Source organism: Mustelus asterias, chromosome 14 (genome assembly GCF_964213995.1).
Source record: "Mustelus asterias chromosome 14, sMusAst1.hap1.1, whole genome shotgun sequence".
Lineage (NCBI taxonomy): Eukaryota > Metazoa > Chordata > Chondrichthyes > Carcharhiniformes > Triakidae > Mustelus > Mustelus asterias.
In genome coordinates this window covers 95,431,173-95,445,447 of record NC_135814.1, presented here as the reverse complement: position 1 = coordinate 95,445,447, position 14,275 = coordinate 95,431,173, and the positions used below count along the sequence as shown (strand labels likewise).

Below are 14,275 nucleotides of genomic sequence, written 5' to 3'. Positions count from 1 at the left end.
CGGAGAGTCAGTGCAGACTCGATGGGCCAAATGGCCTGCTTCTGCAGTGTAGGGTTTCTATGATTTCCCCTTATGCCAGGTGTTGCTCCATATCTAGACATTCAGTTCAGGCTGTGAACTCTTGGCGAACCTGCATTATTCACTCTTTCGTTGTACCCTGGAGATGCAAAGCAAGAGAGCAGAGATAGGAGGCGAGGCCATCCCAGTGTTCATAGCACGGGTGAAAGTGTCATCAGATGCAATTGAAGTTCCGAGTGTAAACAATCTTGGCGATGACCCAGGTCCCATGAGTCTGGGGAACGGACATGTCTGAGCACTCTGGAAAATAGTCCTTCAACCAGCCATTGGGATGGGAGTCTGGGGGCGGGAGGTTAAAAAGTTACCAGCTGGTTGGATTTTTACTCAAATAGGAATCGTGGTGTGTAGTGACTTTTATTTTTGTGGCGTGCAGACTCTATTTCATCGTTCGGTCCCAGTTGGGATGTCCCAGCCTTTTGATGGGAGGGTGGCACGTTGGCACAGCACTGCTGTCTCACAGCGGCAGGGACCCGGGTTCGATTCCGGCCTCGGGTCACTGTCTGTGTGGAGTCTGCACGTACTCCCCATGTCTGCGTGGGTTTCATTCGGGCGCTCCGGTTGCCCCTCACACTCCAAAGATGTGCGTGTTACGTTGATTGGCCATGCTAAATTGCCCCTTAGTGTCAGGGAGATTAGCTAGGGTAAATGAGGGTTAGGGAATAGGGCCTGGGTGGGATTGTGATCAGTACAGACTCGATGGGCTGAATGGCCTCCTTCTGTACTGTCGGGATTCTATGAATCTATGTGAAGTATAAAATGATGCGTAGCTGTACAAACACAGAGCCAACAGAATAACCTCTGCGGAATGAGTAGTAACAATCTTTCTTATTTCTTCTGCTTTATTGCCAGGGACCTCCCGGGCCTGCAGGACCACCAGGACCTTCTGTACGTATTGGGTGAACTCCTTTGGCATGTTAATACAGACAGAAATATATTAATACATCTTCAAATCATTGAATAAAGTCAGGGAAGGGGTTGGAGTGGAATAAGTGTCGTCTAAGATTCCTAATCCTCCTCTCTCTTTTCCAGGAGTGTGAAATATTGGATATCATTAAGCGTATGTGCTGTAAGTAGACACACTTTTACACTCCAAGAGTTTGTGTATCTGGGTCAGTAACAGGGTCAATAGAAAGTGCTGAGGTATTAACTTCTTATCCTAAAGCTCAGCTAGAAGGTTTATAGCCCTATCGTGCTACTGACTATAGGGTGGCACGGTGGCACAGTGGTTAGCACTGCTGCCTCACAGTGCCAGGGACCCGGGTTTGATTTCTGGCTTGGGTCACTGTGTGGAGTTTGCACATTCTCCCCGTGTCTGCGTGGGTTTCGTTCGGGTGCTCTGGTTTCCACCCACAGTCCAAAAGGCGTGCTGGTTAGGGTGCGTTGGCCGTGCTAAATTCTCCCTCAATGTACCCGAACAGGCGCTGGAGTGTGGTGACGAGGGGATTTTCACAGTAACTTCACTGCAGTGTTAACGTAAGCCTACTTGTGACACTAATAAACTTTAGACTTGTCAGGATCATGTAGCTCCGAGGTTTGGGTTCTTTGGTTGCAACTGAGCAGCAGTAAAGGGTCTCGATCCAACCTATAAGACCATAACTGAACCTTCTTGGGCCAAGGAAGATCAGCTGAGGCTCCTATTTCTGTTCACTATTAAACATTGACTGCTGAAGTAAGAACTCGATAACAGAGTCACAGAGCAATACAGCATGGAAACAGGCCCTTCGGCCCAACTGGTCCATGCCGACCATGGTGCCCTCCTAGCTAGCCCCAATTGCCTACATTTGGCCCCTGTCCCCCTAATCCTTTCCCATCCATGTACTTATCCAGATGCTTTTTAAATGTTGCTATTGTACCTGCCTCAACCACTTTCTCTGGCAGCTCATTCCACACACGCACCACCCTCTGCGTGAAGAAGGTCCCTTTTAAATCTTTCCCCTCTCACCTTAAACCTATGCCCTCTAGTTTTCAATTCCCCCTTTCCTGGGGAAAAGACTATGTGCATTCATCCTATCTATGCCCCTCATGATTTTAAACACCCCAATAAGGTTACCCCTCATTCACCTACGTTCCAAGGGATAAAGGCGCAGTCTGGCCAAACTCTCTCTATAACTCAGGCCACCAGTCCTGGCAACATCCTTGTAAATCTTCTTTGCACTCTTTCCAGTTTATCAATGTCCTTCCTATAACAGGGTGACCAAAACTATGCACAATACCCCAAGTACCTTTCAAAATTGTTTTACCTTTCCTTATTCCCGTGCTGGTTGACATTGCCCTGTATAGCAAATGCCCGTCGGTGCCCCGTACTGTCCTCTGCAAGGCAACTTTGGGTTCATTGGTGTGAGTGTGGATGGCATCACTGGGTAAAGCTATGCCACAGATGGCACATCCATTATTGATGCAATCATGCGACAAGGTGGCAATTTTGCAACGGTTCTCCGGCCTTGTCCGGTGGGAGGACTTATCTTAATTTCAGCCACACATCGCGCGTGATCCCCTGGGAAAAGCCGACGCGTTCCATGCCCGAATTTCCAACATGCCCTCCTGCGTGGGAAACGGTAGCTGTCGGGAGAGCGAATGTTGGAGACAATTGGCCCTTGAAGTCTTTGCGTTAAATAAACAGAAATGGCAGAGCTGCCCCTCTCGGGCCTGCACTCTCGTGTCACAGAGGAATGCAGGACACAACAGCCAGATGTAACATGAGGTGACCAAATGACTGGACGCAGCATCAACTAAAATGTGTACCTTAGTGAACAACTATTGAGATAATTTTACTAATTTTCCTTTCTCTTCTTTTTCACAGCTTGCTGTGGTGAGTAGACTGAATCATTTAATACAGGAATTCAGGGCGGCACGGTGGCACAGTGGTTAGCACTGCTGCCTCACAGCGCCGGGGACCCGGGTTCGATTCTAGCCTGGGGTTACTGTCTGTGTGGAGTTTACACATTCTCCCCGTGTCTGCGTGGGTTTCCTCCGGGTGCTCCAGTTTCGTCCCACAGTCCAAAGAGGCATAGGTAAGGTGGATTGGCCGTGCTAAATTGCCCCTTAGTGTGAGGGAGGGTTAGCAGGGTAAATACTTGGGGTTACAGGGATAGGGTCAGGGTGGGATTATTGTCAGTGCAGGCTCGATGGGCCAAATGGCCTCCTTCTGCACTGTAGGGATTCTATGACTTCGATATATGTATTTGAAGACATTCCCTTACTTCAGTCAGTGCTTCATCTCCTTTTGGTTGTAATTTTGAGATGTTCCCTTCCCAATCAGCCTCTGTCCGAGTCTGAGCCAGTCAGTATGAAGCTGACAGTTTCAGACAATACTCTGGGAATGGGGATCAGTTAACAAGAGCTGGAGAAGCTGCCATCAATAAGGTTTCAGATTTTTACACAGTTACTCCCTCACATTCAAGCGCATTCGAACGCAAACTGCAGACAGCGTCTCTCCTGGTAAGGTCAATGACCCAGGACAGCTAAATCCTTTTTAAAGCAAAGCATTTCTAATACGTTGAAGATAATAGACTGAAAGAGTCAATTAAAGGAGGAATGTAGCTGACATGAAAGAGCGTATTTCCTGTTTTTCCCAGACGTCTCAACATCAGGGAAATATTAGAAGGAAGATTTATGGTTTTCGAAGAAATGCTGGATGTGGGGAGTCAGACATTTTGTGGATACATGACCGAACATACGGGCCAACTGGCATTGTCATCGGAACACAGAGGCAGGAGCAGCCATTCAGCCCCTCTGGCTTGGCCCAAAATTCAATTTGATCATGGTGGCCATGTATATTCATTCCATTTACCTGCCTGCATATCCAGCAGCAGGGAAAGCCCTCTACTGAACGGAAGTTCGTCAAAGAAATACAGAGTATTAACAAGACTGAGGTGGGACAAGGTCCCAAGGGAGAAGTAAGAATGCTGATGGTGCTGGATAGTCACTTTGGAGGGAGTGATACTGAGGATAACTGACTGGTTCTCTCCTTTGCAGAGTGCAAGTGTGGACCCATCGACCTCCTGTTTGTAGTGGACAGCTCAGAGAGTATCGGCGACCAGAACTTCGCTCTGGCTAAGCAGTTTATAATCACGGTGATCGAACGGCTGAGCAGGGATGAGAAAATCAAGGTGAGAGCAAATCTTCTGAGTCCTCCCGACACAAGAGGTTGACTGCACTTCTTCCGTCTCAATCTCATACATTCCAATGTCGACGTTTCAGTCTTTGATATGAGGTGGAGATGCCGGCGTTGGACTGGGGTGGGCACAGTAAGAAGTCTCACAACACCAGGTTAAAATCCAACAGGTTTATTTGGTAGCACGAGCTTTCGGAGCGCTGCTCCTTCATTAGGTGAGTGACCTGATGAAAGGAGCAGCGCTCCGAAAGCTCGTGATTGCAAATAAACCTGTTGGACTCTAACCTGGTGTTGTGAGACTTCTTACTGTGTTCAATCATTGATATGGTATTGCTTCATATCGTTTTCATGTTTCTAAATCAATTCAGAGTGTCTTCTATCCAGCTTGATGTTTCAAAAGACTGTGAATTCCTTTTGCATGTATAAATGAGGCCTAAGAACTTTAAAGTTGTGTCAAGTACTCCCAGGTGAAGAATCAAATGGTATAGTGAATGTCCTTTTTCTCTGTCCAAATCATCAAGTTTAAGACAAACGAATGATCAAATATTTGATTTGATTTATTGTTGTCACGTGTATTGAGATATAGTGAAAGACATTGTTTCTTGGGCGCTATACAGACAAAGCATATCGTTCATAAAGTACATAGGGGAGAAGGAAAGGAGAGGGTGTCGTGTTACAGTTATAGCTTGGGTGTAGAGAAAGATCAACTTAATATATGATAGGACTGTTCAAAGGTCTGATGACAACATGGAAGAGTCTGTCAGTACATGTTTTCATGTATCTTTTTTCCGACAGAAGAAGGTGGAAGAGAGTATGATTATGCTGGCTGCTTTGCCGAGGCAGCAGGAAGTGTAGACAGAGTCAATGGATGGGAGGCTGGTTTGCGTGATGGATTGGGCTACGACCCTTTGTAGTTTCTTGTGGTCTTGGGCAGAGCAGGAGCAATACCGAGCTGTGATACAATCATTGATAGGGTGTTTTCTATGGTGCATCTGTAAAAATTGGTGAGAGTTATGGTGGACTTGCCAAATTTCCTTAGCCTTTTGAGAAATTTGATGATTCTAGGCCAGCGCTGAAGGGAAATATAATTTTGGCATGATGCTACATCCAGAACAGACCACAGATAGGTCAATATTTATGGAGCACGATCTCGGACTTAATTTCTTTTTGAGAGCAGTGAGGGCAAACAAGCAGAAATCTAGAAAATGGTCACCTTAGTGAGGCTAGATTTAGGTTAGAAATTGTAGAAGTCTTCGAGTTAAATCATGTTTTCATACCTCTGTGGACAGTATCCTTTGTAGCAATGATTTTAAATTAAATCAAAGCAATTGGATTTACTCCGATCACAGAGTGGAGTTGGTAACTGGAATGTCCGATGCACCAGTAATGTTGCTTTAAGGATGTTCCGGGAGTGTTAAACTCTGTTTGGTTGTTGACAAGCTTCTACATGCCTTGGTTAAATACAAAACAGAGCAAAGCTACATGGAGTGCAGAACTGCACAGAGTAAAATTCGAACCTCTACTATTTGCTGACTTTATGTAATTTATTAATATTTTTCAATAGGTGACAAACCCCCAACAATGGAAATGCAAAATGTTGCCCCTTACTGTCAAGAAATAACTCATCATCGACAATTAGAAAATGCACCATTGCATTTTGGCTAGGCCTCACACTAATGTTAATCCGAAGCTTGTACACAGCTAGAGTTTATTTCAAACCAATTTAGTTTTAATAAGTGTAACATTAGGAACACATAAGCAGCCCTTTGAACCTGAATCAATTAGATCCTTGCTGTTCTGGACTTCACCGACACTTACCCACCTTGGCGAGAATACCAGATCTTCATTAGCCTTTGTATGTTTAAAGTTTATTTATTAGTGTCACAAGTCTGCTTACATTAACACTGCAATGAAGTTACTGTGAAAATCCCCCAGTTGCCACACTCCGGTGCCTGTTCGGGTTACACTGAGGGAGAAGTTTAGCATGGCCTATGCACCTTACTGGCACGTCTTCCGGACTGTGGGCGGAAACCGGAGCACCCGGAGGAAACCCACGCAGACACGGGGAGAACGTGCAGATTCCACTGCAGACAGTAACCCAAGTCGGAAATCGAACCTGGGTCCCTGGCACTGTGAGGTAGTATTGCTGACCACTGTGCCATCACGCCGCCCTCCACTGTGCCATCACGCCGCCCTCCACTGTGCCATCACGCCGCCCTCCACTGTGCCATCACGCCGCCCTCCACTGTGCCACCGTGCTGTCTTTAAACACTGAATCTTCTTTACTCAAGGGATATAAACTTGTCTTCAAAATTTAACCCTTCTTGCCCTGGTGTCATTCAGGTTAATCTGTGCTGCACTCCCTCTTTCCTGGGGTGTGATGCCCAGAGCTGAAGGTAAAATGGCTGGTGGGGTCAAAGCAAGACTCTATACAAGTGAAGCAAAATGTTCTTACCCTCTGTATATCAGGCCCTTTTAAGTAAAGGCCAACATTCAATTGGTCTTTCCGTTGATTTTAACACTCATCTCCTGGTCCGTAATGATTTGTGTACAGTACAGTATCTAGCTAGGGGAAGTTTTTTACACATAGGGTGGTGGGGGCCTGGAATGCACTGCCAAGTGAGGTGGGTCAGGCAGATAAGTTAGCCACATTTAAGACTTATCTTAATTGGCATATGAACAAATGGAGAACAGAGGGATATGTGGTTGGTCTAGATAGGACAATGTAATTAGTGCAGGCTTGGAGGGCTGAAGGGCCTGTTCCTGTGCTGTACTGTTCTTTGTTCCTCATCATTTCAAAGCATCATCTTCACTTCAATGTGGAGGGCCTCACACTTGCCCTCATTGCATGTGATCTTGTGCGAATCCTATTCATCTTAAACCTGTTTTAAGTGGGTTGCCATGTTTGTACTCACTGGTCTCTATTTTTCTGACCTTTGCAGTTTGACGGCAAAGAGTCCAACATTGGAGTTGTCCAGTACAGCCATGCGGGAACTGAAGAGTTGGTCTCAATGATGGATCCCGACATTAATTCTCTACCTGAACTAAAAGTGTACGTATCACACCTCTCGACTGATGGTTCTTTGCATAACTTGCCCTTCTTGCTAAAGTTAGTGTGATCTATATCTTTGCCAACAAAAGATATAGGTGCATCAGAAAGGCTTCAGGGACCAGGGGAGATAGCAAATACCATAGCCTGAATGATAAGTTACGAATGGAGACTCAACATGATCCATTGCAGGAGGCATGATACAATTCCTAAAATGTGGAGAGATATACACATTGCAGATGGGAGATGACGATTTAGCGTAGACTGTGAGCAAGAGGGACACTGATCGCAAGCAACGCCTGAGAGTAACGTTGCAATGATGAAAATGACAGAGATGCAACCGGCCAGAATACAAGCAGAAAACGTACGAGTTAATACATTGGGCAGTGTCTCTCTGAACAGAACGGGTTAATATAATGGACAGTGTCTCTCTGAACAGAACGGGTTAATATAATGGACAGTGTCTCTCTGAACAGAACGGGTTAATATAATGGACAGTGTCTCCCTGAACAGAACGGGTTAATATAATGGACAGTGTCTCTCTGAACAGAACGGGTTAATATAATGGACAGTGTCTCCCTGAACAGAACGGGTTAATATAATGGACAGTGTCTCTCTGAACAGAACGGGTTAATATAATGGACAGTGTCTCTCTGAACAGAACGGGTTAATATAATGGACAGTGTCTCTCTGAACAGGACAGATTAATATATCGGACAGTGTTTCGCTGAACAGAGTGGGTTCATATATTGGACAGTGTCTCCCTGAACAGAACGGGTTAATATATTGGACAGTGTCTCCCTGAACAGGACAGATTAATATATCGGACAGTGTTTCGCTGAACAGAGTGGGTTCATATATTGGACAGTGTCTCTCTGAACAGAACGGGTTAATATAATGGACAGTGTCTCCCTGAACAGAACGGGTTAATATAATGGACAGTGTCTCTCTGAACAGGACGGGTTAATATAATGGACAGTGTCTCCCTGAACAGAACGGGTTAATATAATGGGCAGTGTCTCTCTGAACAGGACGGGTTAATATAATGGACAGTGTCTCTCTGAACAGAGCGGGTTAATATAATGGACAGTGTCTCTCTGAACAGAGCGGGTTAATATAATGGACAGTGTCTCTCTGAACAGAACGGGTTAATATATTGGACAGTGTCTCTCTGAACAGAACGGGTTAATATAATGGACAGTGTCTCTCTGAACAGAACGGGTTAATATATTGGACAGTGTCTCCCTGAACAGAACGGGTTAATATATTGGACAGTGTCTCCCTGAACAGGACAGATTAATATATCGGACAGTGTCTCGCTGAACAGAGTGGGTTCATATATTGGACAGTGTCACTCCACACAGGACAGGTTAATATATTGGACGGTGTCTACTTACACAGGGTAGGTGCCCATCAGGAACAGTATCCATGGGCTGGATTTCATATGCCTCCTCCCAGCCATGTTTTCAACTTGGGTGGGTGATGGGGATACTAAAAATGGCTCTTTCACGCCCCAGCTGCTCCCTCCTGTAATGACCGCCGTCAAACTCTCCTTGTGTGTCATCCTAATTGCCCACTTGCCCACCATGTGTTAATAATTATTTTAATGTCTTCTTGCCTTGTGGAGAAGCCTTTTGACATACAATGCCTGCTGCCCATGCAGTAACCTGCCTGATAGGGTCAGGCGGTTCGCAGTGGGCAGCCCGTGACCTCCATGTTAATAGGTGAGTAGGAAAGGGGCCACATAATTTGGGAATGCCCTCTGGATGAGGAGCACCTCCCTCCCTCACCTTCCCTTCCTTTTGCCCTGCCAGCCCGCTCTCTCCCTTCCTGGCTCAAACATTCGTCCGCACCCTTAAAGCCCAGGTTTTAACCTCCTGTGGCAGCCAGCACTCTCCCTGTTCCTCCTCTCTGCAGTCCCGGTCTCCGCCACCACTGAGCTCTGGCGCTGCTGAGTCCACTAGAGTTGCTGGCCAATCAGATTGGCTGTCAGTTCCCGAGAGTGGGATGTTCCTCCCCCCTCGGCACTGTCCATTCTGACCCTCCTGCAGTATGTTATGGCTGCAGGGTTGGATATACTTCCAGGCCTGTCGGCACCCAGCCATCTTTTCTTCCAGAGCGGGTGGGCAGGGGGCGCTGGGCAAGCAGACCACGCTCCCCCCCCCCCCCCCATCCCAACTCTTTGGAAAATGCAGAAGCTGAGTTCTGTGTCTGTCTGGGCTACAGGACAGGGCAAGGGAAGGTAAATTAGCCATGGTCCCAGTGCCTAATGGCTGCCCAGGGACTTGAGCTGGGTTAGTGAGCGAGTGGGGCCTGGGTTGAATCAGGGTTGTGTAAAGTCCTTTGCGAATGGGTTTGATACTGGCCGTCAATGTCAAACCTCGGGCATTAACAAATGGCCAGTTGGTTACGACACTGAAGGGTGGCTTGTGTCCGTGAACTCTGACCTTCAGGAGGACACGGGTCATGGGTTGAGAAAATGAGTAAATTGTTTGGAGAAAACCTGTAGTAACAAAAGAGGAAATTTCTTTTTAATTCTTAGTGCAATCAAGAACCTCAAATGGATTGCTGGAGGAACATTCACCGGCACGGCACTGGACTGGTCGAAGACAGCCTTCAGAGGATCACTTAACCAAGCACGGGTTGCTCTGGTTCTCACTGATGGGCGGACAGACCTGTCGAGAGATCCCAAGTCGCTGTCTTCACTCTGTAATGAAGCTAATGTACGGGTTCTTTCCTTCATTCCCACATATTATAGTCAATATGGGTGGCACGGTGGCACAGTGGTTAGCAATGCTGCCTCACAGTGCCAGGGACCCAGGTTCAATTCCAGCCTTGGGTCACTGTCTGTGTGGAGTTTGCATGTTCTCCCCATGTCTGCGTGGGTTTCCTCCGGGTGCTCCGGTTTCCTCCCACTCTCCAAAATGTGCAGGTTAGGTGAATTGGCCATGCTAAATTGCCCCTTAGTGTCAAAAGATGTGCAGGTTAGGTGGATTGGCCATGCTAAATTGCCCCTTAGTGTCAAAAGATGTGCAGGTTAGGTGGATTGGCCATGCTAAATTGCCCCTTAGTGTCCAAAGATGTGCAGGTTAGGTGGATTGGCCATGCTAAATTGCCCCTTAGTGTCCAAAGATGTGTAGGTTGGGTGGATTGGCCATGCTAAATTGCCCCTTAGTGTCCAAAGATGTGTAGGTTGGGTGGATTGGCCATGCTAACTTGCCCCTTAGTGTCCAAAGATGTGTAGGTTAGGTGGATTGGCCATGCTAAATTGCCCCTTAGTGTCCAAAGATGTGTAGGTTGGGTGGATTGGCCATGCTAACTTGCCCCTTAGTGTCGAAAGATGTGCAGGTTAGGTGGATTGGCCATGCTAACTTGCCCCTTAGTGTCCAAAGATGTGTAGGTTAGGTGGATTGGCCATGCTAAATGCGCAGGGTAATGGGGATAGGGCAAAGGGGAGGCCCTGGGTAAGATGTTCTTTTGGAGAGTCAGTGCAGATTCGAGGAGTCGGATGGCCTCTTTCTGCACTGTAGGGATTCTATGATTTCCATTACGTGTAGGTACTGGAGAAGTTGAAGATTGTTCTCCTTGGAGTTGAGGAGGTTAAGGGGAGATTTCATAATAAATGTACAAAACCATGAAGGGTTTTGATAGAGTAAATAGGGACAAACTGTTTCCACTGGCAGGAAGGCCGGTAACCGCAGGAGATGGGGAGAATTTCTGTTTAATGTGGTGAGTTTTAATGTACTGGAATGCATGGCCTGGAGGGGTGCTGGTAGCAAGTTCAACCTTTATAATGTCCTAACTCATGTTGGGTTGTGGGTTTTAAACAAGAGAAGATGTGGTTTGCACACTTGGATTCAAAATAACAAGAGGTTTATTGAAGGAGTAGAATGGAAAATTGATACTAAAACACCCCAATGACATCACCATCAAATCATGTGACCAGCTCTTAAAGCAATCATACAACCACTTAAATATATAACAACTTTCAAATGCTTAAATACTTGGAACGGAAAATTCATTGTACCAAGCTGAGAGAGCAAGGAAGTGGTAATAATTGGATAGCTTCTTAAAGGATGGTGCAGAGGCAATGGACAGATTTTCCTCTTTCATGTTGATTGATGGTGTGTGTTAGAAGCAGGGAAACTCCCTCTCATTGGCTTGACAGAGCCCACAATGGAGAGCCCACCCTTAAGCCCTCCAAGCGTCTGTCAGGTGGTTTTCCCCCTGTGATGTCAAGGACTCCCCCCCCCGCCCCCCCCCCCCCCAAACCCCAAATGAGGGCAAAATTTCCACGGAGACAGGAAGAGGTCATTCATTGGCCACTGACATGGCTCGATTGGACTCCCGGCAGGCGGTCCACTTGCCTCTGGTAAAACAGCTTGCTCGTAGGAAGAAGCTGAGCATGCCACCCCAACCCTAGCCCTTCCATTCTACCAGCCTTCCCGTCTCCCAGCCTGTCCCCAGAGGTCCAGTGTAATCCAGCCCTGTCTATTCATAAGCTCCTCCGCCCAGGCAAAGCTCCAGGATCTCCGTATGCCCACAATTCTGGCCTCTGAGCTTTCCAATGTTCTCTTTCTTCATCACTGTCCTTGTTAAAGCCCTCAGCTCTGGAATTCCTTCCTTAAACCTCTCCGCCCCTTCACCCCATTCTCTGACTCTAATACATTCCTTCAAACCAACCTCTTTGGCCAAACCCCTTTGGTCACCTGACCTCAACATGCAACAAAGGCCCCACTCGGAGAATGGAAGAGACCTGGGCTAGCCAATCCAAGTTTAATTTGATCTATTACTGCAACGAGTCACCACTCATTTAAAATAAATCACACAATACTTCCATCAAACTAGTAAGAAGTCTGACAACACCAGGTTAATGTCCAACTTTATTTGGAATCATGAGCCTTTGGAGCGCCGCTCCTTCATCAGGTGAGTATTAGACCTGTTGGACTTTAACCTGGTGTTGTCAGACTTCTTACTGTGTCCACCCCAATCCAATGCCAGCATCTCCATTCCATTGAACGAGTGGAGAAGGGAGAAGCAGACAAACAGCTTCCACATTCACTCCATTCATTAATGTCACCATAGTCATTTAATGCACTCCACAGCTGAAAAGCTATGGGCTTTGTTCATGATCTTTTGTAATTCCTTGCGGTCTTGGGCAGAGCAGGAGCCATACCAAGCTGTGATACAACCAGAAAGAATGCTTTCTATGGTACATCTGTAAACGTTGGTGAGAGTCGTAGCTGACATGCCAAATTTCCTTAGTCTCCTGAGAAAGTAGAGGCTTTGGTGGGCTTTCTTAACTATAGCGTTGGCATGGGGGGACCAGGACAGGTTGTTGGTGATCTGGACACCTAAAAACTTGAAGCTCTCGACCATTTCTACTTCATCCCCATTGATGCAGACAGGGGCACGTCCCCCACTACGCTTCCTGAGGTCGATGACCGTCTCTAGTCGATGACTATTTGAGCTTCCAAACCCCTTTTATCCAGTCCATCATTTTCTGTTTTATCTCGACCTGCACAACAAGGCTGGCCTCAATGTGGTTTCCCCTCCATGACTCTCCAATGCCGCTCCTCATTATCTTCCTGAACTCCTGTCTGCAGCTAAAACTCTGCATCTGCAATCCTGTCTCATGCTCAGGCCTACTCAGCTATCAGCCCCACACACCCCACTATCCCTGGGCTCCGTGCTGCCCAATGCTTTGCTTTAACAATCCTCTGTACCTTTGCTCCTACTTCAGGGATCCACGATTCGGAAGTTCTCTCGGTCGGGTCCCCATCTCCCAGCCACCATAAACCTCCCTTCATCCAAACCCTCCTGTCTGTATTCTGAAGCACATGAGGTCCTGGAGACCCCCATCCATCCCCCCCCCCGCCACCCCCCCCACCATCCCCCCACAATCTGGCAATGCCAAATCCAGTCACCCACAATCTGGCAAATCCAGTCCTACAATCCCCAGGGATCTCTGCACTTCCCCAACTCTGTGTATCTCTTTGCCTTTCCTTTGAGACTGTGCGTTCAATTGTCCAGGCCTAAGCTGCTCCACCTCACTCATCTCCTTTAAGGTGCTCCTTAAGTCCTGCCTCTTCAACCAGGCCAAAAACCTGTCCCTCATTGGCTCAGTGTCAGATTTAGTCCAATAGCTCCTTGGGAGTTTTTAACTACACAAAGTACAAATGAAGTTGTTTTTGGTGTAGAAATCCTACCTTGGCTATACTTCTGCATCCTTCTCCAACCCTACATTCAACAGGAAGGTGGGATTTAAAAGAACACCTGGGTGTCCTCGGACTGGTATGGACAAGATGGTCCGAATGGCCTCCTTCTGTGCTGTAACGTTTTTATGGCAGAAATAGAACCCCCCCTCCCAACCCACCTGGCTTAACCGTCTTTGCAGACTCTGCTCCCCAGTGTACACTGCCCTTCCTGAAGCCACTTTGTATTCTCGCCTAGGTCACTCATTTATCCCTTGCTGTGTTCCAGGTGGTCTCAGTTGGCGTGAGTGACATTTTCCGCAACATCCCAGCTTCGGAAAGCCTCAGGCTGATTGCTTGTGAGGCGTCTTCAACCCCCGGGCTCAGCTTACAGCGAGACAACTTCATGGAGTTGCTTGAGGATACCTTCCTTGAGAATGTAACTCAATTCATCTGCAAAGGTATGCTGCGGGGCTGCGCAAGGCCCGCTCACATGTCACGAAGAGACCGACTTTATTGGGCCTCATTTTTACTGCAATCGTTAATGTATATCTTGTCTTTCCATTAACATTTTGTGTTTGCTCTTACAGAAAAGAAGTGTCCAGACTATTCTTGCCCCAGTAAGTATACTTTGAATGTGCATCCTTATCAAGTAAGGGCAAAGGCTATGATTCTAAAGTGAAGAGTGAGTTCAGCCCAACCAGAGTCAGGGGACGTGGAAGCCTTAATGATGCTGGGCCTAGCTCCTGTTGGAGTGTTCACAGCCAGGGACCTGTGCAATGGGTTGCTCTGTAAACACTGTGGCTACAAGGGTAGGTCAGTCGCTGGATATTCTGTAGC

General features: G+C 47.1%; 1 protein-coding gene across 1 annotated transcript in view; it reads left to right on the top strand.

Annotated features, from left to right (window-relative positions):
• col6a1 (collagen, type VI, alpha 1) overlaps window positions 1–14,275 on the top strand; it is a 105,515-nt gene that overhangs the window by 85,586 nt on the left and 5,654 nt on the right. The window contains exons 27-34 of the mRNA XM_078228914.1: window positions 928–963; window positions 1,108–1,144; window positions 2,879–2,887; window positions 4,054–4,187; window positions 7,135–7,244; window positions 9,784–9,964; window positions 13,725–13,896; window positions 14,026–14,055. Of these exons, the coding sequence (XP_078085040.1) occupies window positions 928–963; window positions 1,108–1,144; window positions 2,879–2,887; window positions 4,054–4,187; window positions 7,135–7,244; window positions 9,784–9,964; window positions 13,725–13,896; window positions 14,026–14,055 (709 nt within the window). The remainder of the gene's footprint in view (window positions 1–927; window positions 964–1,107; window positions 1,145–2,878; window positions 2,888–4,053; window positions 4,188–7,134; window positions 7,245–9,783; window positions 9,965–13,724; window positions 13,897–14,025; window positions 14,056–14,275) is intronic.